Source organism: Lepidochelys kempii, chromosome 4, assembly GCF_965140285.1.
Source record: "Lepidochelys kempii isolate rLepKem1 chromosome 4, rLepKem1.hap1, whole genome shotgun sequence".
Lineage (NCBI taxonomy): Eukaryota > Metazoa > Chordata > Testudines > Cheloniidae > Lepidochelys > Lepidochelys kempii.
The window spans coordinates 98426269-98440028 of record NC_136383.1 but is presented as its reverse complement, the minus strand read 5'-3'; the positions used below and the strand labels follow the sequence as shown (position 1 = coordinate 98440028).

At 39.4% G+C, this 13760-nt stretch overlaps 1 protein-coding gene across 2 annotated transcripts in view; it reads left to right on the top strand.

Moving 5' to 3' along the window:
• The window catches only part of PGM2 (phosphoglucomutase 2), a 30844-nt gene extending 17332 nt beyond the window's left edge, over window positions 1–13512 (top strand). For both annotated transcript variants that reach the window (XM_073342292.2, XM_073342294.2), the window contains exons 9-14: window positions 4286–4466; window positions 4559–4652; window positions 5521–5650; window positions 8765–8954; window positions 9647–9780; window positions 11655–13512. In XM_073342292.2, coding sequence (XP_073198393.2) covers window positions 4286–4466; window positions 4559–4652; window positions 5521–5650; window positions 8765–8954; window positions 9647–9780; window positions 11655–11757 — 832 coding nt within the window. In that variant the 3' untranslated portion in view covers window positions 11758–13512. The remainder of the gene's footprint in view (window positions 1–4285; window positions 4467–4558; window positions 4653–5520; window positions 5651–8764; window positions 8955–9646; window positions 9781–11654) is intronic.
• The last annotated feature ends 248 nt before the right edge of the window (window positions 13513–13760 follow it).

Sequence of the window (13760 nt, the reverse complement as noted above, 5' to 3'; positions counted from 1 at the left end):
TTGAAGTGCACTGCTGAATACTACCACCCAGAAATTTAATGTTTCTCATTTCACCTAATCTAGTAGAGCAGAAGTTAATCTATACAGCTGTAAACTAGGGTTGTCAAGCAATTAAAAAAATTAATCCCGATTAATTGTGCTGCTAAACAATAATAGAATACCAGTTTATTTTTTGATGATTTCAACATTTTCAAGTATACTGATTTCAGTAACACAGAATACAAAATGTACAATGTTCACTTTATATTTATTTTTTATGACAAATATTTGCACTGTAAAAAAACCAAAAGAAATAGTGTATTTCATTTCACCTCATACAAGTACTGTAGTGAAATCTCTCGATCATGCCAGTTGAACTTACATATGTAGAATTATGTACAAAAAACTGCGTTTAAAACAAAGTAAAGCTTTAGATCCTATAAGTTCACTCAGTCCTACTTCTTGTTCAGCCAATCACTCAGACAAACAAGTTTGTTTACATTTGCAGAAGATAATGCTGCCCACGTCTTGTTTACAATGTCACCTGAAAGTGAGAACAGGCGTTCTCATGGCACTGTTGTAGTTGGTGTCACAAGGTATTTACATGCCAGATGTGCTAAAGGTTCATATGTCCCTTCATGCTTCAACCACCATTCCAGAGGACATGCATCCATGCTGACGACAGGTTCCGCTTGATAACGATCCAAAGCGGTGCAGACCAACGCATGTTCATTTTCATCATCTGAGTCAGATGCCACCAGCAGAAGGTTCATTTTCTTTTTTGGTGGTTTGGGTTCTGTAGTTTCTGCATCAGTGTTGCTCCTCTAAGACTTCTGAAAGAATGCTCCACACCTCGTCCCTCTCAGATTTTTGGAATTCACTTCAGATTTTTAAACCTGGGGTTAAGTGCTGTAACTATCTTTAAAAATCTCGCATTGGTACCTTCTTTGTGTTTTGTGAAATCTGCAGTGAAAATGTTCTTAAAACAAACATGTGCAGAGTCATCATCCAAGACTGCTGTAACATGAAATATATGGCAGAATGTGGGTAAAACAGAGCAGGAGATATACAGTTCTCCCCCAAGGAGGTCAGTTGTTAATTAAGCGGTGGCTGAAGCATGAAGAGGCGTATAAATCTTTTTTGCATCTGGCACGTAAATATCTTGTGACACCGGCTACAGCAGTGCCACATGAACGCCTAGTCTCTCTTTCACGTGACATTGTAATTCAGAAGTGGGTAGCATTATCACCCATAAAGGTAAACATGTTTTTGTTAGCGATTGGCTGAACGAGAAGTAGGACTGAGTGGACTTGCAGGCTCTAAAGTTTTACGTTGTTTTGTTTTTTGCGTGCAGTTATGTAACAAAAAAAAATCTACATTTTAAGTTGTACTTCCATGATAAAGAGATTGTGCTATAGTACTTGTATGAGGTGAATTGAAAAATACTATTTCTTTTATCGTTTTTATAGTGCAAATATTTGGAATAAAAAATAAAGTGAGCACTGTAGACTTTGTATTCTGTTATAATTGAAATCCATATATTTGAAAATGTAGAAAAACATCCAAAATATTGAATTTCAATTGGTATTCTATTACTTAACAGTGTGATTAAAGCTGTGATTAATATTTTTAATCTCAATTAATTTTTTTGAGTTAATTGCATCAGTTAACTGCGATTAATCGACAGCCCTACTGTAAACCTGCCCTGAAGGTGGACTTCAGGTTTTTATTTCCTTGCAATACAGAACAAAGTTCTGCTGCTGCTACCAAGGGAAGGGGAAGTATAGGTGATATTTCACTATCAGAGTGATTTGAAACCCAGGTCTCACCCTCGACACTGGCTAAGCACTGAGAGAGGGCTATTTACCATGTCTCCTCCTGTGGTTGTTGAAATTAGAGAGGTTTGAGTTTTTATACCACTCCAATTAACTTGGGCTCTCAAGCTCCGAAGGAAGAAGAGGAGGAGAGCACAGTGTTCTTCCTGCTCACCAGGAGAACTCAGATCCTCTTCATTCCTACAGCAACTCAAGGGCTTTTCCTTCCTCCAGCTGTGTGGATTAGAGAGCCTCTTCTGTATCTGGGAAGAGGAATGGATTTATTAGCACCCTCTCCCCTGGGTCTGTTAAGGACATGTAGATTAAGCTTGTCATCCTTTACTCTAAAATGTTTTATGCTGTGTAGCTGTAGCCATGTCAGTTCCAGGATATTAATGTTTTGCCAGCACACATCTACGTTTGCCTTTTTTTTCCTTTTTTCCTTTTGGTCGTATCATATTGCCTTTATATAAACCCATGGTGCGCCCACATCTTGAATACTGCATGCAGATGTGGTTGCCCATCTCAAAAAAGACACATTGGAATTGGAAAAGGTTCAGAAAAGGGCAACAAATTATTAAGGGTATGAAACAGCTGCCATATGAGGAGAGAGAAATAAAACTGGGACTTTTCAGCTTGGAAACGAGACTAAGGGGATATGATAGAGGTCTATAAAATCATGACTGGTGAGGAGAAAGTAAATAAGGAAGTGTTGTTTACTCCTCAGAACACAAGAATGAGGGGCCACCAAATGAAGTTAATAGGTAGCAGGTTTAAAACAAATAAAGTATTTCTTTACACAACACACAGTCAACCTGTGGAACTCCTTGCCAGAGGATGTTGTTGTGATGGACAAGACTATAACAGGGTTCAAAAAAGAATTCGATAAATCATGGAGGCTAGGTCCATCAATGGTTATCAGTCAGGATGGGTAGGGATGATGTCCTAGCCTCTGTTTTCCAGAAGCTGGGAATGGGTGATGGGATGGATCACTTGATGGTTACCTGTTCTGTTCATTCCCTCTGGGGCACTGGGCATTGGCCACTGTTGGAAGACAGGATACTGGGCTAGATGGACTTTGGTCTGACCCAGTATGGCCGTTCGTATGTAATGATGCGTGCACTGAAGTTTTAAATCAGAAGTACATTGCAGTCAGGAACAGAATTTCTAAGTCCACTAACATACCACCAAAATTAAAATGTAAAAAAGCAAATGTGTTAGGAAGAATGTGCAAAGTCAAGCAGCCAGCAAAATGTTGCATGTGTCAAACACACACAAGGCTTCGTTGGCATTGAGGGAAAAGAAAATGTTTTTGCTGGGGACATTTACCTAGAGCACAGTGCTAAATGTGTCTGTTTTTTTTTAAATCTGACTTTAATAGTCTGTATTAGAAATTCTGCTTCTAGTTTAGCACACTTTTTTATAGCAGTGAGAGCTAGGTCTGAATTAAGCACATAATGTATGTACTTGCTTTTCTGTGCCTTTCTCTTGGCCAGCTATAGTCCTCGCATTCTGAGTCCTCTCATCTCTTCCTCCTGCTGAAGATGTTTGTACACTAACTAGTATGTTAAGAATAGACTTCTACAGTATCTGTACTTCTTCCTTGACAGAAACTCCCATTAGAGCGCAAGTAGTTTGTCATCTGCTATTACACTAAACTGTTGCTGTGCATTACTTTGTGCCTATTGGCATCAATAGATGCAAGAGACTGAGGCTGCTTCTCTTTCACAACAGGTACTGTTTTTGTAGGTCTTGATTTATGTCGGCTTTAGTGATGTCTTTGTTCCCCTTCACAACTGGATTTTTGAACAATTTTCTCACTCCCCTTTTCTCTTCTGCTTTTCCCTTCATCATTTTCCTTGCTCTTCCAATAATTGAGTCAGCTTTGACCCTTTTTTTATATTTATGTTTGAGACTTTTTTCCATTCTTCCTTAATGATCTAGTGTCCTGATGTACTTGTGATTACGTGAAAATTAGTAGCCCAGGCTGTCACTGAACCCACTCTAATAACGGTCATTTAGTACCGAGTTGTTTTTCCCACAAGTCATGTTGGTGGTGTAGCTTGTGAATATGAGGTCTTTTTTCATCAAGATATGATGTAGATGCTCCAAAACACTTCATTTTAAAATGAAAAATACTTGTTCTTAATTCCCTTTTTAGCTTTAACAGTTGTAACGGATAGTGAATTGTTGCAGCTTTTGACAGGCATAGAAGCCAATGGGAATGACAAGGAGAATGTCCTGTTTTAGTTGGATAAAAAAGTAAGGAACATTTTCCAATGGAAGTTAGACACTCAGTTCCCATTAATTTTTTTTCAGTGGGAGTTGGATCCCTAACTCCCATTTGTCCTTTGAAAATCAAATTCACCTCCACAGCAGTTAGATGACTTCCTCTGTTCTGCCAATTTTCTTGTACACAACAACTGTTAAATGTTCTCCACTATTGTCTTTTTAATTGTTTTTATAATGGTTGCATCATGTTTTGTTTTCAGTGGTGAGTGGAAAGTGTTTTCTGGCAATGAGCTGGGAGCTCTTTTAGGCTGGTGGCTCTTCACTTGCTGGAAAAATCAGAATCAAGATCCTGCTGCCATCAAAGATGTATACATGTTATCCAGCACTGTCTCTTCCAAAATCTTGAGAGCAATTGCACTGAAGGAAGGCTTTCACTTTGAGGTAAACTGTTTTGTGTAAAAGTCTGTATCATGTTTTTGTTTTTGTGTGCAACGTATCTTACATTTTTTTCCCCCCTCCCCATCTCACTTTAGGAGACATTGACAGGTTTCAAATGGATGGGAAATCGAGCTAAGCAGCTCACGGACCAGGGGAAAACAGTTTTATTTGCATTTGAAGAAGCTATAGGTAAGAAATAAACAGTATAGATAGCTCTGGTGCACTGTAGAAGAGTAAAAAGCCACTTTCTGGACAGAAGTGATATGTAAAAGTGCCATCATTTCAACACTCACTCCCCATGCGTGTTCAGTATCCTATCTACCTGGTTGACTGAGTTTTTACTACTTCAGAGGCGATGCAAATATGGTAGTGAGCTGGTTTGTACATTATCAGAATTGTTAACGCAATTCCAATTGCAGAGTATGCATGAGCCATGAAGAAGACAAGTTAACTTGAAATCTGAGATTCAAGTTTCCATGAGTGACAAGTTAAAAAAACAAACCACCCAAAACAACCCAACTCTAATTGTTATGAATAATTGACACACAAAAGACACATTTGGGAAGCGACTTTTTTTAATAGTAGAATAGCACTCCAACACCAGTGAAAGAATGACTTTTGGAGTTCTGTTGACACTACCACATGCTGCCATATGGAAAGAATCAAATTTGGGACCAAACTCTGGTTAAGCTGCCTTACTGTGATTTTTTTTTTTTATTTTATTTTTTTTAACCCCCCCCCCCCCCCCGTAAAAGTACCTCTTAGTGGATCTGCAAGTGGTTGGAAAGCGTTTCACTGATGTATATCTACAGTACTGAAGTGTTTAACTTCATCTTTTTGTGCAGAAAAATCACCTGAAATGTTGCTTACAGAAATGCTGAAGTTTATTATATAATCATTCTTATGGGTGCTCTTCCTAACACCAGAATGTGATGAAGATACTTTTTGTTTGCTAAAACTTCCAACTTCTGTAGTGTCAGTGTTTCTTTGTGGTTTTCTCTGTATACTCTAGTTCCTTTTGTTACAGGATTCTTTTTATATGCTTTCTTTTGTTTAGGATATATGTGCAGCCCTGTTGTCCTGGACAAAGATGGTGTCAGTGCTGCTGTTATAACTGCAGAGATGTCTAGTTGGCTAGCAACCAAAAATTTGTCTTTGTCTCTGCAGCTGAAAGCTATCTATGATGAGTGAGTTTAATTTCATTGTCTAGTTATCAGATGTTCTCCATCTCCAATATGTTAGTTAACTTGCTACTGAATAATATCTAATACAATATAGAGGCAAAGTACTTTTGCAACCGTAATTATCTACTTGCAAGTTGCCCTGTCTCATAAAAACAAAGCTTAACATATTCAATCTCTCTCTCTCAAGAATATACACAGTTGCCTCAACAGACTGTTCAGTGTGAGCCTTTATTCAAGTGACAAGCTATACAACTGTTTCAGTAATGCTTTCAGTTCCGCATAGATCTTGTAGGCAAGAAAAAACAGATTCTGTAAGACAGGATCCAATTCTGTGTGTAACGAGATCTATTCTCCCATCAAGCATATTTCTTTGGCATTAATGGGAATTACAAATACACCAAGTGCCAAATGGACCCTCCTAAATTTACAGTGTGGCAGTTGTGTTGGTCCTAGAGAGAGAGAGAGAGAGACAAGGTGGGTGAGGCAATACAGTTTATTGGACCAACTTCTGGTGAAAGACACCAGCTTTAGAACTGCACAAAGCTCTTCAGGTCTGGGAGTGGTCCTCAGTGTCGCTGTTAAATACAAGGTGGAACAGATTGGTTAGCATAAGAAATTAACACATGTTCTAAGGGGCCATTCAAGGTGAAGTGGCACATTAACACCCGTGCAGTCATAGAACAAAAAAGGAAGGGTTAGTGGGTTACTTACAGATTGCTGTAATAAGTCATAAATCCAGTCTTTTTATTAAGACCATGATTTTTAGTGTCTAGCAGAGTCGTGAATTTAAGCTCCCAGACTCGTCTTTTGAAGGTTTGTGTATATTGGGGAAATGGTACAGCCTCATCCCCCATGAACCCACCCCAGTGATCTTCTACATGCTTCGCAAGATACATAAACAAGGTGTAGCTTGTTTCCGTAGCTTGAAAGCTTGTTTCTTTCACTAACAGAAGCTAGTCCAATAAAAGAGAGATCCTCACCCAGCTTGTCTCTCTAATATCCTGGGACTGACACAGTCACAACACTGTAAACTTAGGAGGGTCCATTCAGCTCCTGGTGTACATGTAATCAGGGCCATCCCTAGGCATATGCAGAATACGCAGCTGCGTAGGGCACCATGAAATTTGGGGTACCGTATTTCCTCAAATTCCATGGTGCCCTAGGCAGCCGCATACTGCATACGCAGCAGCTCCAGCAACCAGCCCTATCCCTCAGCTGGACCCCGGTGGGCTGCACCTACTGCAAGGGGCAGGGCCGTCCCTAGAGGGGTGTGGGGTCCCAATCAACTCCCTCCGCCCTGCCTCTTACTCTTTCTCCCCCCTACTCTGCCCCCAGCCTGCCCCCATTCCTCCTCTTTCCCCAGTGACCCCACACTCACCAGCAGCAGTGGGAAGTGGAGCAACCCGGCCCCAGCCCGCTCTACTCAGTCAGCTCCTACCCACGTCGCTCCGCTTCCCACTGCTGTTGAGTGCAGGGTGGGGTCCTCCTCCCCAGAGCAACACGGCTGGGGCAGGTGCAGCGGAGCAGGCTGCAGCCGGGTTGCTCTGCTTCCCGCTGCCGGTGGGTGGGTGGGGAAAAGATCGTCCCCCATACTCGCTGGTGGTAGGAAGCGGAGTGATGCAGCTGAAACCTGGCAGAGTAGAGCAGGCTGGAGCCAGGTTGCTCTGCTTCCCGCTGCTGCTGGTGAGTGCAGGGGGGGAAGACCCCTTCCCCGAAGCGACACGGCTGGGGCAGGAGAAGCAGAGCGGGCTGGGGCCGGGTCGTTCCGCTTCCTGCTCCTGGCCCCCCATTAATTCCCCAGACCACTCTGGGTGTGGGGGGCCCCCCAAATTGGCCCCCCACCGCTCCTGCCTGCCTGGCCCCGCAGACCTTGAGTGCAGCCCTGCGGGGGAGCAGGTGCTCAGGCTGCATAGGGCACCATAATTGGTAGGGATGGCCCTGTCTGTAATTCCCATTAATGCCAAAGAGATGTGCTTGATGGGAGACTAGAGCTCATGTTACACACAGGACTGGCCCCTGTCTTATATAATATTATGTCTTACCTGTAAGACCTGTGTGTTGAAAGTTTTGCAGATACATGGTATATGATTACATAAACAAGGCATAGGCCAACAATTACTGGTCATCTTATATTGTAAAATCTTCTGGACAGGGAGGGTGAATGTCCTTCTTTCTCAAATTTGTACCAAAGCTATGTAGTCTACACATTCACAAAACAGTATTTTTCGTAAAAGCTTCCACATTGGATGCCTGTTTTGGTAGAGCTGTTCTGCAGTCATTGTTTAAAAGTAGGACTCCCAGTATCCACCTCCAAGCAAACCAACTACAGCTTGTTACTCACCAAGAGTAGAATCCATGTGGACAATTACCTACCTTAGAGTAACTGTGGTGTTGGTGTGGGGTGTGTGTGTGGTTGTTTTTTTTTTTGGACGTGTTGTGGGCAACACATCTTTAAGAGCCACAGTTGCAACGGGGTACAGTTTTTTGTCATTTGTAATTATACCCTTTTTCATTCCCAATTTTTAAAAAAATGGTATTTTTGCAACAGTTAAAATACAGGGGGACGTTCATGTTAAACTAAATGCCAGCAGTTTTGGTCTTTACATATTTTTCACTTACATTTTTGTTTAGTTATTCTCCAGTTTTAGATTTGTGAGGATCAGTTATTTTTATATTACCTAGATCAATGGTTCTCAACCAGGGATCCAGAGCCTCCTGGGGGGCTGCGAGTAGGCTTCAGGGGGTCTGCTAAGCAGGTCTGGTATTAGACTTGCTGAGGCCAAGGGCAGAAAACTGAAGCTCCACCACATGGGGCTGAAGCTGAAGCCTGAGCAACTTAACTTTACAGGGCCCCCTGTGGCATGAGACCCTGGGCAACTGCCATGCTTGCTACCCTAGCACTGGCCCTGGCGTTTATATGCAGTTGTTATGGTACAGGTGGCGTGTAAAGTTTTTATAGCATGTTGAGGGGCCTTAGAAAGAAAAAGGTTGAGAACCCTTGACCTAGATGCATTATAAACACAAATGTATCATGTGTTTTGTATCACAATGAGAAGGTATGCATGGTGTGTGCTTAAGTAGACTGTGTTCTCGAATCACTATATTTTCTCTTAACAGGTATGGCTACCACATTACTAAAGCTTCATATTTTATCTGCCATGATCCTAAGACTATTAAAGAGTTATTTGAGAATCTTAGAAATTATGATGGAAAAAATACTTACCCAAAATCATGTGGCAAATTTAAAGTTTCTGGAGTAAGGGATCTCACTACTGGCTATGATAGCAGCCAGCCTGATCAAAAGGCGGTAAGTATCCTTTTATAAAAATGATCAGGTTTTATAGTCCATACAATTAACAGTATACTTAACACTGAGAGAAGTGAAAATACCAACTAAAAACCACACAGATTCTTGTAGCCATGCTTTGTGATCTTGTCTAAACTGCATAAAATGTCAGAGTCCACTGAAGAAGCTCTGAGGATTTGTGCTATTTACTACAGCTTTAAGTTTTTCTCTGTTTTTTTCCTACTGCTTGGAGGGATTGTTTCCCCTCTGCACTGATATAAGAAATGTAAAATATCTATTCAGATGTGAAGTTTTGGATTCTTTAGCCTTCTTTTAGAATCAAGGGTGATTTGTATTTATTTTTTTCTTTTGATAGTCACTGAGCACATGCTTTGTGTAGCTTTTTCTATATGCTACCAAAATCTTGACAAGATTTCAAGATGTGTTATCTAATAGTGACTCAAGCCATGACATGGCTTTCCTTTTCAAATCCTAGGTTGACTGTAAGATTATGATCAACTCCAACATGTCTGAAGTTGGGAGGCCAAAATAAAATAGTTCAGTTTGTGTATTTGGCACTGAATACAAGTTGTTAGATTTTTTTCTCTTGCATCTAAAACTCATTGTATATATTTAAGTAGCGAACTTTTAAAGAAGCTATTCTATGATATATATATATATATGTGTGTGTGTGTGTGTATATGTATTTCTAGGTGCTTCCTACCAGTAAAAGTAGCCAAATGATAACATTTACTTTTGCTAATGGAGGGGTGGCTACTATGAGGACCAGTGGGACAGAACCAAAAATCAAATACTATGCTGAATTGTGCGCCCCTCCTGGAAACAGGTATTGTGTTGCTTTTAGGAATAAATTGTTTTTTTTTAAAAAAGGCCTATTTTAATATAATTTTAATAATGACACTCTTTTTAGAAAAAGAATGTGTTCAAAGCTTTAGTTCTGCACAATTAATGGCCAATTCTTGCTGTCACTGAAGTTTCATTAAACATGGATTGTCTTGACTTCCGTAGGAGCAGGAAGAGGCCCTCAACTTGATAACATTTTAAAATTGTATTAAAATATTCCAAGATGATTTGAAAGGGCTGCTTCCTTTCTCAAATCTTTTGTTTCAAAGTTGATATCAAGACTTATTACTGAAATATCATACTTATTCCTTTGACTCAAGTAGCCTTGGTAATTGACTGTCAGAAGTCAAATAACATCTTGGTATTTAGCCTATTTGTCTGACACCAGGATGAATTTGGCCCACTTTCATAAATGTGTAAAATTTGGGGAGTTTTTTCCCCCAAAGAATATATTCTTAATTATGTGGTGGATCTTCTGGATCCCTCATCAGAAGCTCTGCATTATCTATCTTCTTTCAACCAAGGACACATTTATGTAGATGTACAAATGCTAAAAACTGGCACATCTGTATGCTTTAGGCTTTCTTGAGATAACATAAGAGTATATCACAAGTAATGTTCTAAGTGCAGTGCTGTAATTAGTATAACCTACCATCATCAAAGCAAGCAACTTCAAATCTTAAAGCCCCTCCTTCCCTGTTTTTAAAAGGGGGGAGGGAAATGTGCCTTATAGTTTTGACAATTAGCATATGTAGTATTTTACTTTTAGGTTACTCATTCAGAGCTAGCCCAGATTGGTAGTGTCTGAACCATGTTGTGTGTGAAATGAATTGGTGGCTCAGGTGGTCTCCCCAAAATAGACAACCGTTTTTGGAAGTTTCAGCAGAAGTCAGGGATTGAATAGAAATGAAGACTGCCATATCAATGTGCTATGTTTTGGCTGAAGCACACTGATGGAGTATTGTGGAGAAGCTTGCATTTCTTCTGTTTTCTGTAGCTATTCACAACTTTTTGATTGCTAAGCTATAGTGATGATCGAAGATTTTGGACATTAACAACTAACTCAAATAGAAAACACTGTTTATGAATTGCTCATCAAAATTGATCTTTAAATATTTAATGTTGAATATTATGGTAATATTTGCCTAAAGGCCCCAATCCCATTGTGATAGACTCTAAATAACAGTATCTGAAAAAGGCAGTTCTTAAGCTTAATCTAAGATGAGAGGCAACAGATGGATTCAAAAATACAAATATGTGTTTATAAAGTATTTTAAAAATAAGCTAACTTTTGTTAAAGGCTAATTGTATTTATGCTTTATCATGAATGAAAGAAAAGTGATACAAGGTCTAAATGTTACTAAACATACAAACTAGGGATGAAATGGGAAATATTTGAAGCTTAAATCAGCTGTTATATCAAATAATTAGAAAAACATGGACAAACATGTAAATTCACCTCCTTGATACAAAAAGGTTGGAGCTAAACACTGATTTAGTCCCACATGTGGGACTAAGAAATCAAACGCACAATTTTACTAGCATTAATAGAAAATGTGCTGTTAAAACATCACACATGAGACTGCGGGCTAGGCTAGACTAACAGTTAGTGCTTGGGCAAGCTGGGGTGTAAATCAGTGCACACTGGGGAACTTATCACGCAGTAGCAGGGTCCACATGTACTCCTAGTGTACAGTACATTACATTACAGTACAGTGTACATCCCAGCTTGCCATGCACTGTCTGTCTTGACAAGCCCTCGCAATATACCCCGTTTTTCTTTTTCTTCTAGCCTTTTTTGCTGCTCTACTATGATTTGGTTTTGTTTACTGTGTTTTTTTTTTTTTTTTGTTTTAGTGACCCTGACCAACTGAAGGAGGAATTAGGTGAGCTGGTCAGTGCTATCGAAGAGTATTTCTTTCAGCCAGAAAAAAATAAACTGCAGCCCAAAGCAGAGTAAATAATTAAGACTGTTTCCTTTATCGCACTGTCTCTGCAGCATGTTGTGGGCAAAACTCTACACTATTGGAAAAAGAGATTTTTAAGGACCAAAAAAAAAAGATTTACAATATATATCCTTACCAATATGTGTTCCACATCCTCTTTGGTCTAATATCTTATCTGGGTAAATCAAGGGATTCCTTATTAAAAACTAGCAACCAAAAATTATCTGGTACAATGCAAATGTTTCAATAATCAAGTCTTGTTCTAATAAATTTTATTGTACTTGCCTTGCCTTAATTTCTGTAAATGCAATTTGCTTTTTACATGTATGTAGCCTAATTTGATCGCAATGTAACTACCAAGTTTTTGATGACAGGGGAACTGGATAGCGCTGCATGAATATGTCTAGTTTTATCTTTGGAAGTCAGGCTAGCTGCATAACTACGGGGCACTGGAAATATGTAGGGGATGTTGGTAAAATCAGGGTAGATGTCCCTAGAAGAGCAGGTTTCCAAAAGTGATTTTTAGCCACAATAGCAGGATTTTACTGGGGTTGGTGGTGAATTTGTGGGTGTTAAATTGTATAGTCAATTGCTTGACCACCACACTTTCATTAATAATGAACCATGTGAACATGTCTTACTGCTCTAAGACAATAATACTATGGTACAGGAGTAAGGTTATATATGATACCAGTCTCTGAGAAGCCATGTCATGCAGTGATGATACATTCACCTTACACAGAAGGTGTGCTCCCCAAGTTACACATTTTAGCTGGTATTATTTATACATAATACAAGTTGTATCTCTCTTTACAGGTCACTAAAATCCAACCCAGCTCCCTAACTAGTTTTTCTGTTCTTTCCGTATCTTTGATTTAGATACTAGCATTCTAGGTACTGGTCCATGAAGGTGCCTCCCCTAGCTTGTACTAAGACATAGAATGAATGAATCTTGATTTTGACAAGTTTCTTATCTGCTTATGCCAAATGGAAGAAGTTATGGGAGTATGGTGTAGGTTAGTTTTAGGCTACATCACTATTACAATATTTATGCTTAATGCATACTAATATATATAAAAATATGGAGCAGATAATGCATATTACTACATATATGCTGGACAGCATAAATTAGTCAATGAAGCAGAGCCAGAATGGACGTCTGTTGTCTATTGCCATGGTTTCTATGAAAATACATCATCTTGTAGGCAGGGGAAGAGGAAATGCAGCATCTTGGGTTGGAGTTGAGCATGCCAGCCCTGTGTCTTTCTCTAAAGACACTTAACACTATACAGGGGCAGAGACTGACTTCTTGGTAAATATTTATAAAGTGCCTCATATGATGCATCCCTGACCTTTGATTGGGCCTATAAATACAAAAGATGGGAGGGTTTTGCTATTGACTTCAAAGTGAAACATCGTAAGTCTTACTGTACAGCAATTACATGCATATGGCTTTTCATTGCCCTGGTAGTTATGTTCTGAAAATGAAATGCAAGGACAACTCTAAAATAACCTATTAAAAAACCATGGGAGGACACACTGCAGTCTGGAATTATGAATATACTTCACTGAGGACCATATAATGTGTTTATTGTATATGCCCTATTAATGTTGGGGATTCTACAACATCCAGCCAGTGTTGGTCAAAATGTTAGTCTGTAACTCAGCATTCTTGTGTATGTTTGTTTTTATTGTGCTAAAATGTATTTGGCATAGTGTAAACCTGAACTGAATCTTGAAAGCAAAATATCACTCCTTCTAAAGTGAGATTCCTGTATTCCAATGGTTTCCTTTGTAAACAAGTGGTAAAATAGAAAAAAAAAAAAAAAAAAAAGTACTGTAAAGTAAATACTACTGATCTTACTCCATGTAGGGGTAGTTGCTCGGATTTTATTTTGACACAGGGGAAAATGTTTAGCTGTACACAAGATCTTAGGCTGTGAAACTCAGAATGTTTATAGCTAGACAGTTACATTGTAAGTAAAGGAATATCCTATTGCAGATACCTTTGTAGTCT